General features: G+C 40.5%; 1 protein-coding gene across 5 annotated transcripts in view; it reads left to right on the forward strand.

Annotated features, from left to right (window-relative positions):
• The window catches only part of TOGARAM1 (TOG array regulator of axonemal microtubules 1), a 112,283-nt gene that overhangs the window by 67,370 nt on the left and 30,831 nt on the right, over positions 1-14,082 (forward strand). For all 5 annotated transcript variants that reach the window (XM_008957131.4, XM_034937500.3, XM_008957132.4 and 2 more), the window contains one exon: positions 2,662-2,815. In XM_008957131.4, coding sequence (XP_008955379.3) covers positions 2,662-2,815 — 154 coding nt within the window. The remainder of the gene's footprint in view (positions 1-2,661; positions 2,816-14,082) is intronic.

Below are 14,082 nucleotides of genomic sequence, written 5' to 3' on the forward strand. Positions count from 1 at the left end.
ACATATTAGCAGAAATAATTTTTAATAGCTAAATTCTAATTGGATATGCCTCCAGTTATGAAACTTTCTATCAGTTAGATCACTGCTACTCAAAGTGTGTTTCATAGACTGTGTGAACTGTTTATTACTCATCTATGATAACATACATACAGACAATATTTAGCTTCTAGAAACTATTTTAACAATTTGACAATGCCACAACACTTTGATTGTACTTTATAAAAGTATCAGTCTGCAACATAGTGGAAGTTTTGTTGTTTTTTGTTGGTTTTTTTTTTTGAGATGGAGTTTTGCTCTGTCGCCCAGGCTGGAGTGCAGCTGCACGATCTCGGCTCACTGCAACCTCCACCTCTTGGGTTCAAGCGATTCTTCTGCCTCAGCTTCCCGAGTAGCTGGGACTACAGGTGTGCACCACCATGTCAGGCTAATTTTTGTATTTTTAGTCGAGACGGGGTTTCACCATGTTGGACAGGCTGGTCTCGAACTCCTGACCTCGTGATCCGCTCACCTCAGCCTCCCAGAATGCTGGGATTACAGGTGTGAGCCACCATGCCCAGCCAACAGTGGAAGTTTTTTTAAAAAAAAATCTTCATTTGAGCATCACTACTTTCAATTGATATTCTATACACCTCCTTTTTCAAAATAACATTCTTCAGGTGAAAACAAAATAAAGATAGGTGATAGTACTTTGTATTGTTATAATCTCAAGGTTGAAAATTTGGTGTTTATCTGTATCTCTTTCTAATGAGTTATTGTTTCATGAGCGTGGGAATGGATTAGATATATTAAGGGAATTCTTAAAACTTCCACATTGGTTTCTTCATCTGTAATATACTACTAATAATTACTATGTAGGGTTGTTGAATGAATTAAATTAGATAGTATAAATGATGGACTTAGCACAATACCAGGGAAGATAATAAATGATAATAGTGCTTTTTTTTATTTGCTATTCTTTCAGGATTGGGATATTCCAAAGCTGGAGGATTTTATTTATACATGTTAGTCTTAGATGTGAAGCCTAATGAGGGTCCATCTGAACCATCAAAAAAAAGTGAAAGGGGTCTATTATATTCTTTAATTGGTATATCATCTTCCTCACATAACAAAAACTGGTACTGATTTATCACTATAGTAATTTAAGGCATCATATTTTACCTTTTTACATTTTTTGTTAGATATATGATGAATTTTTTGAAAGCAGAGATTCTGTCTTATACCTCTTTATATAAGATCACAGGTAATGGTGGCCGTAGATCTAAGTCCTGCCTCTCCCACTCATTAGCATTGGAACCTTAAGTAAATTTCTTAGTCTCTGTAAAATGCAATTATTTTCTCAGCTGCAAAATAAAGATAGTTAGAATACCTACCTCAGCTTTGTTGAGATAATTAAATGCAGTAAAGTTTGCAAAGCGTTTATCCCAAGGTCTGGTGTATAGTATTTAATAAATGCTAGCTAATATCATTAACACCTTGTTGCCTTTGGATTTTAAATGACCAACTCTGAATATGTAATTAGTATGCAACATCAAGTGAAATCTCTTATATTTGTGATTTCAGGTAACATTTTCTCACAGATAACATGGTTAATAAACAATTTTTGATGATAGTTTCTAGTGACTAATATTTCCTTTCTAAAAATATCTCTTAATATGGAAAAATAGCCAGTAAATCTTTACCTACTTATAAAAGCCCATTCTATTTGACCCTTTTCTTTTTAATATCTCCACTGCACGTGTCTTGCATTATACGGTGCTCTCAAGGATATTATCCTGAGCACTCAAAGAGGATGATTTGTTTTCTCAGCTTATAGTACAGTGCCTTACATCTGGAAAATGCTTGGTCAATGTCTTATTATAGAAGAAACATCATTCTTATTACTACACATGGTCTTAGAATTTGTAATAGGCCACTAATTCTATATCGATAGAGAAAATCAACTAGAATTCTACATAGAGATGCCATGAACCTTCATCTTCACTTCTCAGTTATAAAACAGGTATATATCCACATTTTTACAAAATGGGATCGTACTGCTTCTTTTGCTTTTAGCTGTTAAAATAAAGCTAGACTTTGTTATGACTCACGACTGAAAAATTACTTGTAGTTTTATTAAATATAATTTGTTAATAATTTTGCATATAAAAAGTCAAGTTTTCAATAGTTTTGCATATAAAAAGTAAAGTTTTCAATAGTTTTGGTTTCTGGGTACTGTAATTTTCCTCAAGACTAAACTAATAGTACTAAGTTTCCATAATAAATATTCATCACAACTGTAGTCAGAATAATGTTTGTACCCTTTGTATGAAGGACTCTTGGCCGGGCATGGTGGCTCATGCCTGTAATCCCATCACTTTGGGAGGCTGAGGCGGATGGATTGCTTGAGGTCAGAAGTTGAAGACCAGCTTGACCAACATGGTGAAACCCTGTCTCTACTAAAAATACAAAAATTAGCTGGGCGTTGTGGTGCGCACCTGTAGTCCCAGCTACTTGCGAGGTTGAGGCAGGAGAATTGCTTGAAGCAGGGAAGTGGAGGTTGCAGTGAGCTAAGATCGTACTACTGCACCCTAGCCTGGGCAACACAGTGAGACTCCATCTCAAAAAGATAAAAATTTTTTTAAAAAGGTTCTCTCATAGTTTATTTAATGTATTTTGTTTTAGGTGAAACACCTACTGGAGCTATTTCACAGTATAAAGAAAAGATGCCTTCTGTCACTCATAGTCCAGAAATAATGGATCTGTCAGAACTACGGCCATTCTCTAAACCAGAAATAGCACTGACAGAAGCCCTGAGGCTTTTGGCTGATGAGGATTGGTAAGTTCACCATCCTTAACTTAAAACTAAGCAGAGTTCAAAAGCTTTCTGTAAATATTTAATTAAAAATCTTGAAACACATTTTCTATTAAAATAATCTTAGAAATGATTATTTAGTTCTTAGGCATCAGAGTCTTTTCAGCTCATTAATGTAGCTGAACTCTGGCCCTAATAGTACTTTATTACCAGTTGTATTATAGCTTACATGCCATAAACATATAATTTAGCTTTATAATGGATTATGTAAACCCTTTGATAATGAGATACAAATTTCACCATTTCTCAAAGTATTTCTCTGTGAAATATAATTATTAATAGTCCTGGAAATACTTACCTGCTCTTATTGTAGTGATAGCGGCCAACCAACCAGCCCAGCCAATAACTCAAGGGAGACAAAAGACAGTGGCAATGTGCATCCCACGTGTTTCAGCGGGAGCATCCACTTACTGCCTTTGTCCCATTTCCTCCCTTGTTCCTTCACTATCTCTCATTATACCCATCTTATACCTCTTCATCAGTTTTGCCTGTGTTCTAGAGCATATTCATCAACTTTAAAATATGCCATAATATCTCTTATTTTTTAAAAACCTCCAGGCCGGGTGCAGTGGCTTACGCCTGTAATCCCAGCACTTTGGGAGGGTGAGGTGGGCGGATCACAAGGTCAGGAGTTCAAGACTAGCCTGGCCAACATAGTGAAACCCCATCTCTACTAAAAATACAAAAAAAATTAGCCAGGCATGGTGGCGGGCACCTGCAGTCCCAGCTACTTGGGAGACTGAGGCAGGAGAATTGCTTGAACCCGGGAGGTGGAGGTTGCAGTGAGCCGAGATTGGGCAACTGCACTCCAGCCTGGGCAACAGAGTGAAACTCTGTCTCAAAAAAAAAAAAAAAAAAAAAAAAAAATAGAAGTTCTGCAGAATTTAATCCACTGGCATTCTCTTTCTACATTCATTTTGTAGCTCAAGGGCAGTCTTTCTGGCAATCTTTTTCTGTAAAGATCCAGGTAATAGGCGTTTTAGACTTTGCAGGGCAGATGCCTCTGTTGCAAATACTGAACTCTGTTGTTGTGCAAAAGCAGCCTTAAAACGGTATCTAAACAAATGGGCATAGCTGTGTTTCTATAAAACTTTACTTATAAAACATTATATGAAAACTTTACTCATTAAAAAAATCTGATAGAGCCACATTTGGCCCATGAGCCATAGTTTGCCAATCCCTTCTTAAATTATTTCATTCAGTCTCACAGCTTTAAATTCCATCTAAACTCTGATTTTTCATAAATGTATATCTGTATCCCTGGTATCATTTTGAGCTCTAGACTCAAAAAGAAGTAATCCAACAGCCTAACTTGGCCCTTTTTCTTAGATGCCAGTAGACATCTTAAATTTAACATATCCAGAAAAGAAATCCTGAACTTCTTCCTGCCAACATGGATTAACAGGACTGTATTTGCCCTCATAACGTGAAAGATCTAACAAAATTATACAAAATATATGAAACAATAGTTTTCAAGGGGTGGGCACAGTGGCTCACGCCTGTAATCTCAGCACTTTGGGAGGCCAGATGACTTGAGGTCAGGAGTTCGAGACCGGCCTGGCCAACATGGTAAAACCTTGTCTGTACTAAAAAACGCAAAAAATCAGCTGGTGCATGGTGGCACACATCTGTAGTACCAGCCACTTGGGAGGCTGAGGCACAAGAATCGCTTGAACCTGGGAGGCAGAGGTTGCAGTGAACCGAGATCATGTCACTGCACTCCAGCCTGGGTGACAGAGCGAGACTCCATCTCAAAAACAAAGAAACAACAACAAAAAAACAATAGTTTTCAAGACACTGTTGACACTCTTCACCAGGCTATGGAAAGATGTTGATCTCTGAGAGACAGGAAACAAACCAGGTGAGCCATACAATTACCCAGCTTGCTTTCTGGAGTTTCCAGATTGCAGCTAAAGGAAGGGAAAACAGGCAGATAGCATCAGAGATGGACATGGTGCTGAGAGTTTGAGGAGGCCATGGTGACTAGACTTTGCAGGACAGAATGCCAGATAGAGCTCCACAGAGAGCTCCAGAGATCATAAGAGGATTTTACTCAAATGTTTAGCAGACAACTGGTCGGGGCATGCATGTAAATACATTTCCTGAGGCCAGAACAAGAACCACTCAAAAAAGTTACAAGGAACAACGTCAGGAGCATATACAATGTTAATAATACTTCCTGTTCCCACCAGCAGAGTGGAAAAGTTCATAATTCACAGGGCACTGGGTAGAATACTCAGAGTTTTGCTCCATAGTGTAGTAAAATAAACCATAGACTGAATGTTAGTTTGGTTCCTACCCAATGAAGTTTAAAAGCAAGGCCTAAGATGATCAAACATTTGATCCTTATTTGAAATACATTTTCAAATAACTATATCCCAGAACAAAGCTGAAGAATATTTATAGGAATACAAAAATAGCTAAAGTGAAATTACCAGGCATGCAGAGAAGCAGGAAAATATAACCAATAGTGAGAAGAAAAAAAGCCAAGTGAAACCAATGCAAAAATGACACAGGTGATAGAATTAGTAGACAAAGACATTGTAACTGTAACTACTGCATGCATTAAAGAGGCCGGAGGAAAGGTTGAGCAAGTAAAGAAATATAATATATATAAGAAACCCAAAACTAATATCTACAGATGAAAGCTATAATGTCTGAGATAGGAAATACACTGGATGAGATTAATAGGTTAGACATTCCAGAAGAAAAGATTAGTGAAGTTGAAGACGTAACCATTGAAACTATTCAAAATGAAACAATGAAGCCTGACCAATAAGGCAAAATCCTGTGTCTACCAAAAGTACAAAAATTAGCTGGGTGTGGTGATGCACACCTGTAGTCCCAGCTACTGGGGCGACTGGGGCAGGAGAATCGCTTAAACCTGGGAGGCGGAGGTTGCAGTGAGCTGAGATCGTACCACTGCACCCAGCCTGGGCAACAGGGTGAGACTCTGTCTCAAGTAAAAAAAAAAAATCAAAATGAAACAATGAGAGAAACAAGACTGAAAAAAAAGTCCAAAAAATCTGTCAATTGTGGGACAACTTCAAGTTATGTGTAATTGGAGTTACCAGACAGAGAAGGAGACAGAAAAGAATGTTTGTAGAAAAAAATGGACAAAAATTGTTCAAATTGGATGAAAACTATAAACCCAAAGATCTAAGAAGTTCAATGAACACCAAACACAAGAAACATGAAAAGAAATATTTCAAAGGAGATATAATCAAAAGGCCTAAAATTAGGGATGGAGAAAATCTTAAAAATAGCTAGGGGCAAGACATTACATATAGAACAAACATCAGACTACTCATCAAATACACTGCAAACCAAAAAACAGTTCAGTGAGATCTTTAAAGTACTGAAAGGAAAAACAAACTGTCAATCTAGAATTCTATATCCAATGAAAATATCTTTCAAAAATAAAAGTAGTGGGCCAGGCATGGTGGCTCACTCTTGTAATCCCAGCACTTTATGAGGCTAAGCCAGGAGGGTTGCTTGAGCCCAGAAGTTAAAGACCAGCCTTTGCAATATAGCAAGACCTCATCTCTAGAAGAAAAAAAAAAGAAAGAAAAAAAATTTAAAATCTGGATGCAGTGATGTGTTTCTGTAGTCCCAGCTAATCAGGAGGCTGAGGCAGAAGGATCGCCTGAATCCAGGGGTTCGAGGCTGCAGTGAGCTGTGATTGTGCCACTACACTGCAGCCTGAGCAACAGAGCAAGACCTTGTCTCTAAAAAAAAAAAAAAAAAAAAAAAAAAAGTTTTAAAAGAAGCAAAATGTCTGACAGTTTGATACAAAGGCCCAAAGGGAAGACATGGCAGTATTGCTTTACCAAGGCAACAAAGGAGATAAAATATAACTATATAACTATAAAAATAATTATAAAGAAAAGATGGGACAAATAGAAAACAAACAGCAAGATGATAGACTTAAACCCAATCATCTAATCACATTAAATGTAGATGAACTAAACACCCTAGTGAGATTAGATTAAAAAGCAAGACCCAACTATATGCTACCTATAAGAAATTCTGTTTAAATATATAGATACAAATAAGTTAAAAGTAGAGATTCAAAAAGATGTTTACCATGCTAACACTAATCAAAAGATAGATTACATGGCCATATTAATATCAAAGTATATTTCAAAGCAAAGAATATTAATGAGAGTATTTATTTTATATTGTTATGTAACAAATTGCCACAAACTTAGTGGATTCAAACCACACAAATTGATTAACTCTCAGTTTTCTGGGTCAAGAGATCAGATATAAGTTAACTCAGCTCTTTGCTCAAAATACCACTAGGCTGAAATCAAAGTATCAGCCAGGGATGTGATCTCTTCTTTCAATTTTCTTAGAAGCTCATTGTTTGGAAGAATTGTCTTCCTTGTAGATGTGCAACTGTGGTTTTCATTTTTGTATTAGTCCGTTTTCATGCTGCTGATAAAGACATATCCAAGAGGAGAAGAAAAATAGGTTTAATTGGATTTAACAGTTCCACATGACTGGGGAGGCCTCAGAATCATGGCGGGAGACAAAAGGCACTTCTTACATGGTGGCAGCAAGAGAAAATGAAGTAAAAGCAGAAACCCCTGATAAACTCATCAGTTCTTGTGAGACTTATTCACTATCATGAGAATAGCATGGGAAAGACTGGCCCCCATGATTCAGTTACCTCCCTGTGGTTCCCTCCTGAATCCTGGGACATAGCCAAACCCTATCAATTATCTTACTAGCTGTCAGCCAGGGACCCTCTCATCTTCTAGAGGTCAACCTTGTGTCCTTATTATGTGCCACACACACAGATATAGATTCTCTCAACATGTAGCTTACTTCTTCAAAGTCAGGAGGAGAATCTCTGCTGCTGCTGGTTATCTCTTTTAAGGGAGGTAAAGCCTCCCCAGGATAATCTCCCTTTTGATTAACTTGAAGTCAACTGATTAGGGACCATAATTAAATCTGCAAATCTCTTTTGCTGTCGCACTCAATATGATCACAGGGAGTGATATCCCAACACATTCACGTATCAATCACAGGGAGTGATATCGCAACACATTCATGGAGATGGTGTAATACAGTCTGTGTAAATCAGGAGTAGGAATTATGGATGCCATCTTAGGATTCTGTATACCACATCCAGAATAAAGAGGGTCGTTTTATAGTTATAAAGGAATTAATTCATCAAGAGGACATGGCAGTCCTGATGTTTATTTACCATATAATATTGCTTGAAAATACATTAAGCAAAAACTAATAGAACTGCAAGGAGAAATAAATCTCTAATTATAATAGGAACTTCAATAATCCTCTCTCATTAATTAATAGAACAAGTTGAAAGAAAATCAGTAAAGATGGCCAGGTGTGGTGGCTCATGCCTGTAATCTCAACACTTTGGGAGGCCGAGGCGGGCGGATCACGAGGTCAGGAGATTGAGACCATCCTGGTTAACACGGTGAAACCCCTTCTCTACTAAAAAAAAAAAAGAGCCAGGCATGCCTGTAGTCCCAGCTACTGGGGAGGCTGAGACAGGAGAATCACTTGAACCCAGGAGTCAGAGGTTATAGTGAGCCTAGATCGGGCCACTGCATGCCAGCCTGGGCGACAGAGCGAGACTCCATCTCAAAAAAAAGAAAAAAGTAAAGATGTAGAAGACTTGGACAACACTTTTTTGTACGTATTTTTAGTAGAGATGGGGTTTTTCTATGTTACTCGGGCTGGTCTCAAATACCTGGGCTCAAGCAATCCATCCACCTCAGCCTTCCAAAGTGTTAGGATTACAGGCTTAGGTCACTGCACCTGGCCTGAACAACAGTATTGACCAATTTTGTCATGGGATCCTTAAGGTGTTACTTTGCCAGCCAGAAACCTCTGTGGCCAGTGCTGCCTTTGCCCAAGTTTTGCTCAGGCCCACTTGGGCTCTTTCCGCCCACTTGGCCTCCCAGGCTGTGCTTGGCTTTTGCTACCAGCCCAGATCCCATGCCTAGAAAGGGTGAGCCAGGCACAGAGTAGCGAGGGGTGCATGAGCATGGGGTCCGGCCGCTGCACACAGCCAGGCATATGCTGGTTGTGGCAGGATAAGCAACTCCATGCACTGGAACAGCTGCTGGCTTCCTGCTACAGCTGGACCAGACGTACCACAAGCAGCTTCCACTGTGGGCACCAGGGAATGTGGTGGCACCCAGAAGCTTGGAGATGCCAGCAACTGCAGAACCCCAAAGAGAGTATCACAGCCCTTGCTTGGGAAGCTCCTAAGTCTGGGTTCCCCATAGGGCCACAGCTCTTTTCTCCTTCTTTCTTCTCACCTTCTCGTTGCCCACAATGTCATGAGCGGTGGCAAAGTGATTGGGGTTGGGGGAGATTTCATCCATGTTTGTGTTACAGATGTTTCAGTCCCGAATTCTTGTCCTGAGTCCAAGAAGAATTAGGTATGTGGACAACTGGAGCATACCTCCAGTTGTGGAGCAAGGTGAAGAGGTGCTTTATTGAGCAACAGTATACCTCTCAGAAGACCTGAAGTGGGTAGCTCCTTTCTGCAGGCAAGTTGTCCTGACATCTGTGCAACCCTCAGTGGAGGGGAGACCCAGAGTGGGTAGCTCCTATCCACAGGCAGGTCGTCCTGATGTCTGTGCAGCCCTAAGTGGAGAGGAGACCCGGAGTGGGTAGCTCCTATCCGCAGGCAGGTCGTTTTGGTGTCTCTGCAGCCCTCAGTGGAGAGGAGACCCAGAGTGGGTAGCTTCTATCTGTAGGCAGGTTGTGCTGATGAGTGTACAGCTCTCAGCAGAGAGGAGACCCTTAGAGGGTAGCTTTTCTCCACAGGCAGGTCATCCCATCTTCCAGACTCTGGCTGAGTCCAGGATTTTTATGGGCTTCAGAGGGGAAGACGTGCATATTGATTGGTCCGTGGGCAGGCCTGGAAAAAGCACCATAAGTTCTCACTCCAGTCTGTGGAACTAGCAGCCCACTCCCACAAGCTTCAGTCTGTCCCTGGCTTGAAGGTACGGCTTCACCTGCCCCTTTCTGCCCAGGAGCCTGTCTGCCTCCTGCCACCATCAACCTGCTGTCCATAGTGCCCAGGCTGTTTGTGCTGAGGGGTGCCTGCAGGCCCACACCAAGCCGCTCTTAGCACCCTCCTGGCTTCCTTCCCATGCTTGTTGGTGCCCAAAGTCCAGAGGGGACCATGTCAGCACTGCCCCAAGTGTGTGCACACCTGGCTAGGTCCTGACAGCATCCAGGATCAGCCACAACTTTGCTCCAAAATTGGAGGTTGTGCTGGGAGTGGGGAGAACCAGGCAGTGGGAGAAGGCGCTTCTGAGCCTGTGGGGGGCAGGGGGGTTTCCAGGGCCCCTGAGAACACAGGAATGCCCAGGTCTGCAGCTGTGGCTGAGTGGCTGCAGCTGCACCCAGGAGGTCAGGGCTCCTACCCCTTCTACTCAGACGGGGGCATGGCTCCCACCTGTTCCTGGCTCCCGCTGGCTCCAGGGAGCACACAGTCCCAGCGCACTTCCCCTGCCACAGCTGGTGTCTTCACAGCAGCCACTCCAGAGGGGCTGCCACTGCCATCAATGTGACCCAATTAACATTTATAACACATTCCACCTACAGCAGCAGAATTCACATTCTGTTCAAGTCCACAAGATATATTTACCAAGAAAGACCTTATTCTAGGCTATAAAACAAGTAATTTAAAAGGATTCAGATTTTATAAATTTTGTTCTCTGGAATTAAATTGGAAATTAATGACAGGTATTTGGAAAATGCTCAAATATTTAGAAACTAAGTAACACACTTATATGTGTAACCTATGGATCTAAGAAGAAATAAGAAATCAAAAGGAAAATTACAAACTATTTTGAATTTGATGAAATAAAGAATGAAACATCAAAATTTATGGAATGTAGCCAAATTAAAGAGGAATATGTCACAGTATAACACCTATATTAGAAAAGAAGAAAAGTTCTATATCAAGGAAATCAGCTTTCACCTTAAACTAGAAACAGAAGAGCACATGAAGCCCAAAGTAAGCAAAGAAAGGAAATAATAAAGATCCATGTGGAAATCATTGCAGTGGAAAACAATAGAGAAAATCAATGAAAGCAAAAGCAGGTTCTTGGAAGAAGATCAATAAAACGGATAAGCCTCTAGTCAGATTGACCAAGACAAAGAAGAGAAAAATTACAAACATGAAGAATGAGAGAAGAAACATCACTACTGATCATACAGCTGTTAAACAGATAATATAGAAATATGATAAACAGCATGATGCCCCAAAATTCAACAACTTAGGTGAAATGGACAAATTATTTAAAAGACACAAACTACCAAAACTCATTCATAAAGAAATAGATAACTTGTGACCGGGCACGGTGGCTCATGCCTGTAATTCCAGCACTTTGGGAGGCCAAGGCAGGCAGATCACTTGAGGCCAGGAGTTCAAGACCAGCATGGCTAACATGGTGAAACCCCATCTCTACTAAAAATACAAAAATTGGCCAGGTGTGGCGGCCCATGCCTGTAATCCCAGCTATTCAGGAGGCTAAGGCACAAGAATCGCTTGAACCCAGGAGCAGAAGGTTGCAGTGAGATGAGATCGCACCACTGCACTCCAGCCTGGGCAACAAAGCGAGACTCTGTCTCAAAAAAGTAATAATAATAATAACTTGTATAACCCAGTATCTATTCATGAAATTGAATTTTTGTTTAAATTTTCCCACAAAGAGGCCAGGAGTGGTGGCTCATGCCTGTAATCTTAGCACTTTGGGAGGCCAAGGCGGGCAGATCACTTGAGGTCAGGAGTTCGAGATCACCTGGCCAACATGTGAAACCTCATCTCGCCTAAAAATACAATAATTAGCCGGCCATGGTGGCACATGCCTGTAATCCCAGCTACTCCAGAGGCTGAGGCAGGAGAATCACATGAACCCAGGAGGTGGTGGTTGCAGTGAGCTGAGATCACGCCACTGCACTCCAGCCTGGGCAACAGAGCAAGACTCCCCCTCAAAACAAAACAAAACAAAAAAAGTTTCCACAAAGAAAACTTCAGTTTCTGATAGTTTATCCCAAAATTTTTACAAAGATACCAATTCTACATATGCTTCTAGAACGTTGAATAAGATGGAGTTCTTCTCATCTCATTGATTGAGGCCACCATTACTCTGATACTAAAACCATACAAAGACAGGAAGACTACAGACTGATTCTTAATATAGCACAAGAACATAGAGATAAAAATTCTTAACACAGAACTTCTTATTTCCCCTCTTCCTAATCTGAAATATACTTCTCGCTCAGTGTTCACTGTCTTAGTTAATAGCCCTGCCTTACACATTTGGTTGTTCATTCCAAGTCAGGGTTGACTTTTTTTTGTCTTTGTTTGTTTGAGACAGAGTCTCACTGTGTCACCCAGGCTGAAGTGCAGTGGCACGATCACAGCTTACTGCAACCTCGACCTCTGTGGGCTCAGGTGATCCTCCCACTTCAGCCACACAAGTAGCTGTGACTACAGGTGCACACTACTACGCCTGGCTAATTTTTGTATTTTTTGTAGAGACAGAGTTTCACCCAAGCTAGTCTTGAAATACTGGGCTCAAGCAATCTGCCCACCTCAGCCTCCCAAAGTGTTAGGATTATAGGCGGGAGCCACTGCACCTGGCCTCTCATTTCTTTACATTCCATCAATTCTTATATTTTCAGAACATATCCTGAAACCAATTACCTACTGCAATCTCTGCTGCCATCCCTCTAGTTCATGCCGTAATTATCTCCCACATGGCTATCGTAGTTTCATCACCGGTTTCCATGCTTGCATTATTACTCCATCTCATATAACAGCCATTGATGCTGTTAAGATATAAACCAGACCATGGGACTTCCTCACAGAAAGCACTTTGGTAGCTCTCTGGAACACTAGGGAAAAAATTTTAAATCCTTACCAAAAATTGTAACTCTTTATTACCAAGGGACAGATAATGAAGGATCAGCTAACCAGGCCTATTGTTAAATCATAAAAGGGTCTATGCATCAAGAAGATGTATCAGTCCTAACACACACACACACACACATACACATACACATAAATACATATAGAGAGAGCATGCATGAATGCTTCAGAATACATGAAGAAAACAACTAATAGAAATTTAAGGAGAAATACACAAATCTACAATTATATCTATTATAATTGTATAAGGTATACAATTATAGATTGTGTAATTTAATATAATTATAATCTTTTAAATCTAAAAGATATAAAAGTTATCTTTACACTATAATGTAGTCTAATAAGTGCACAGTAGTATTGTGCCTAAAAAAATCAATATGCCTTAATTAAAAAATACTTAATTGCTAAAAAATACTACTGATCACCTGAACCCTCAGTGAGTTGTAATCTTTTTGCTAGTGGAGGATCTTACCCTGATGTTGATGGCTGCTGACTGATCAGGGTGGTAGTGGCTGGCTGTGGTAATTTTAGCAATCACAGTAAATATTACTGCCCATTGACAGTGTACCTGGTCACTCAGGAGCTCTGATGGAGATGTACAAGGAGATTAATGTTGTTTTCATGCATGCTAACATAATTTCAATTCTGAAAATTTAGCACCTAAGAATCATACTGGTTTTGAAAGTCCTAGATGGCATCTTCTAATAGGAGGCTGTTTCATTTACATTGAATATCTGCTGTTTCGTGTAGCTACTTGTATCTATTACCTTACCTAGATCTTATGGATAACTTGCTGCAGCTTCTACATTAGCACCTACTGCTTCACATTGCACTTTTATTTTATTTTTTCTCTTTGAGACGGAGTCTTGCTTTGTCATCCAGGCTGGAGTGCAGTGGTGCGATCTTGGCTCACTGCAACCTCCACCTCCCAGGTTTAAGTGATTCTCCTGCCTCAGCCTCCCGAGTAGCTGGGATTACAAGTGTCCACCACCATGCCCAGCTGATTTTTGTATTTTCAGTAGAGACAGCGTTTCACCATGTTGGCCTGGCTGGTCTCAAACTCCTGACCTCTTGATCCACCTGCCTCGGCCTCCCAAAGTGCTGGTATTACAGACATGATTCACTGCACCCAGCCCACATTGCACTTTTATGTTATGGAGATGGCTTCTTTCCCTCAACCTCATGAACCAACCTCTGCTAAACTCAAAACTTTTCTTCTGAGCCTTTCTCACGTTTCTGAACCTCTTCCTTGGCAATATTCCATACACAGAAAATAAGACATTTGTGATCCTGT

Source organism: Pan paniscus, chromosome 15, assembly GCF_029289425.2.
Source record: "Pan paniscus chromosome 15, NHGRI_mPanPan1-v2.0_pri, whole genome shotgun sequence".
Classification (NCBI taxonomy): Eukaryota; Metazoa; Chordata; class Mammalia; order Primates; family Hominidae; genus Pan; species Pan paniscus.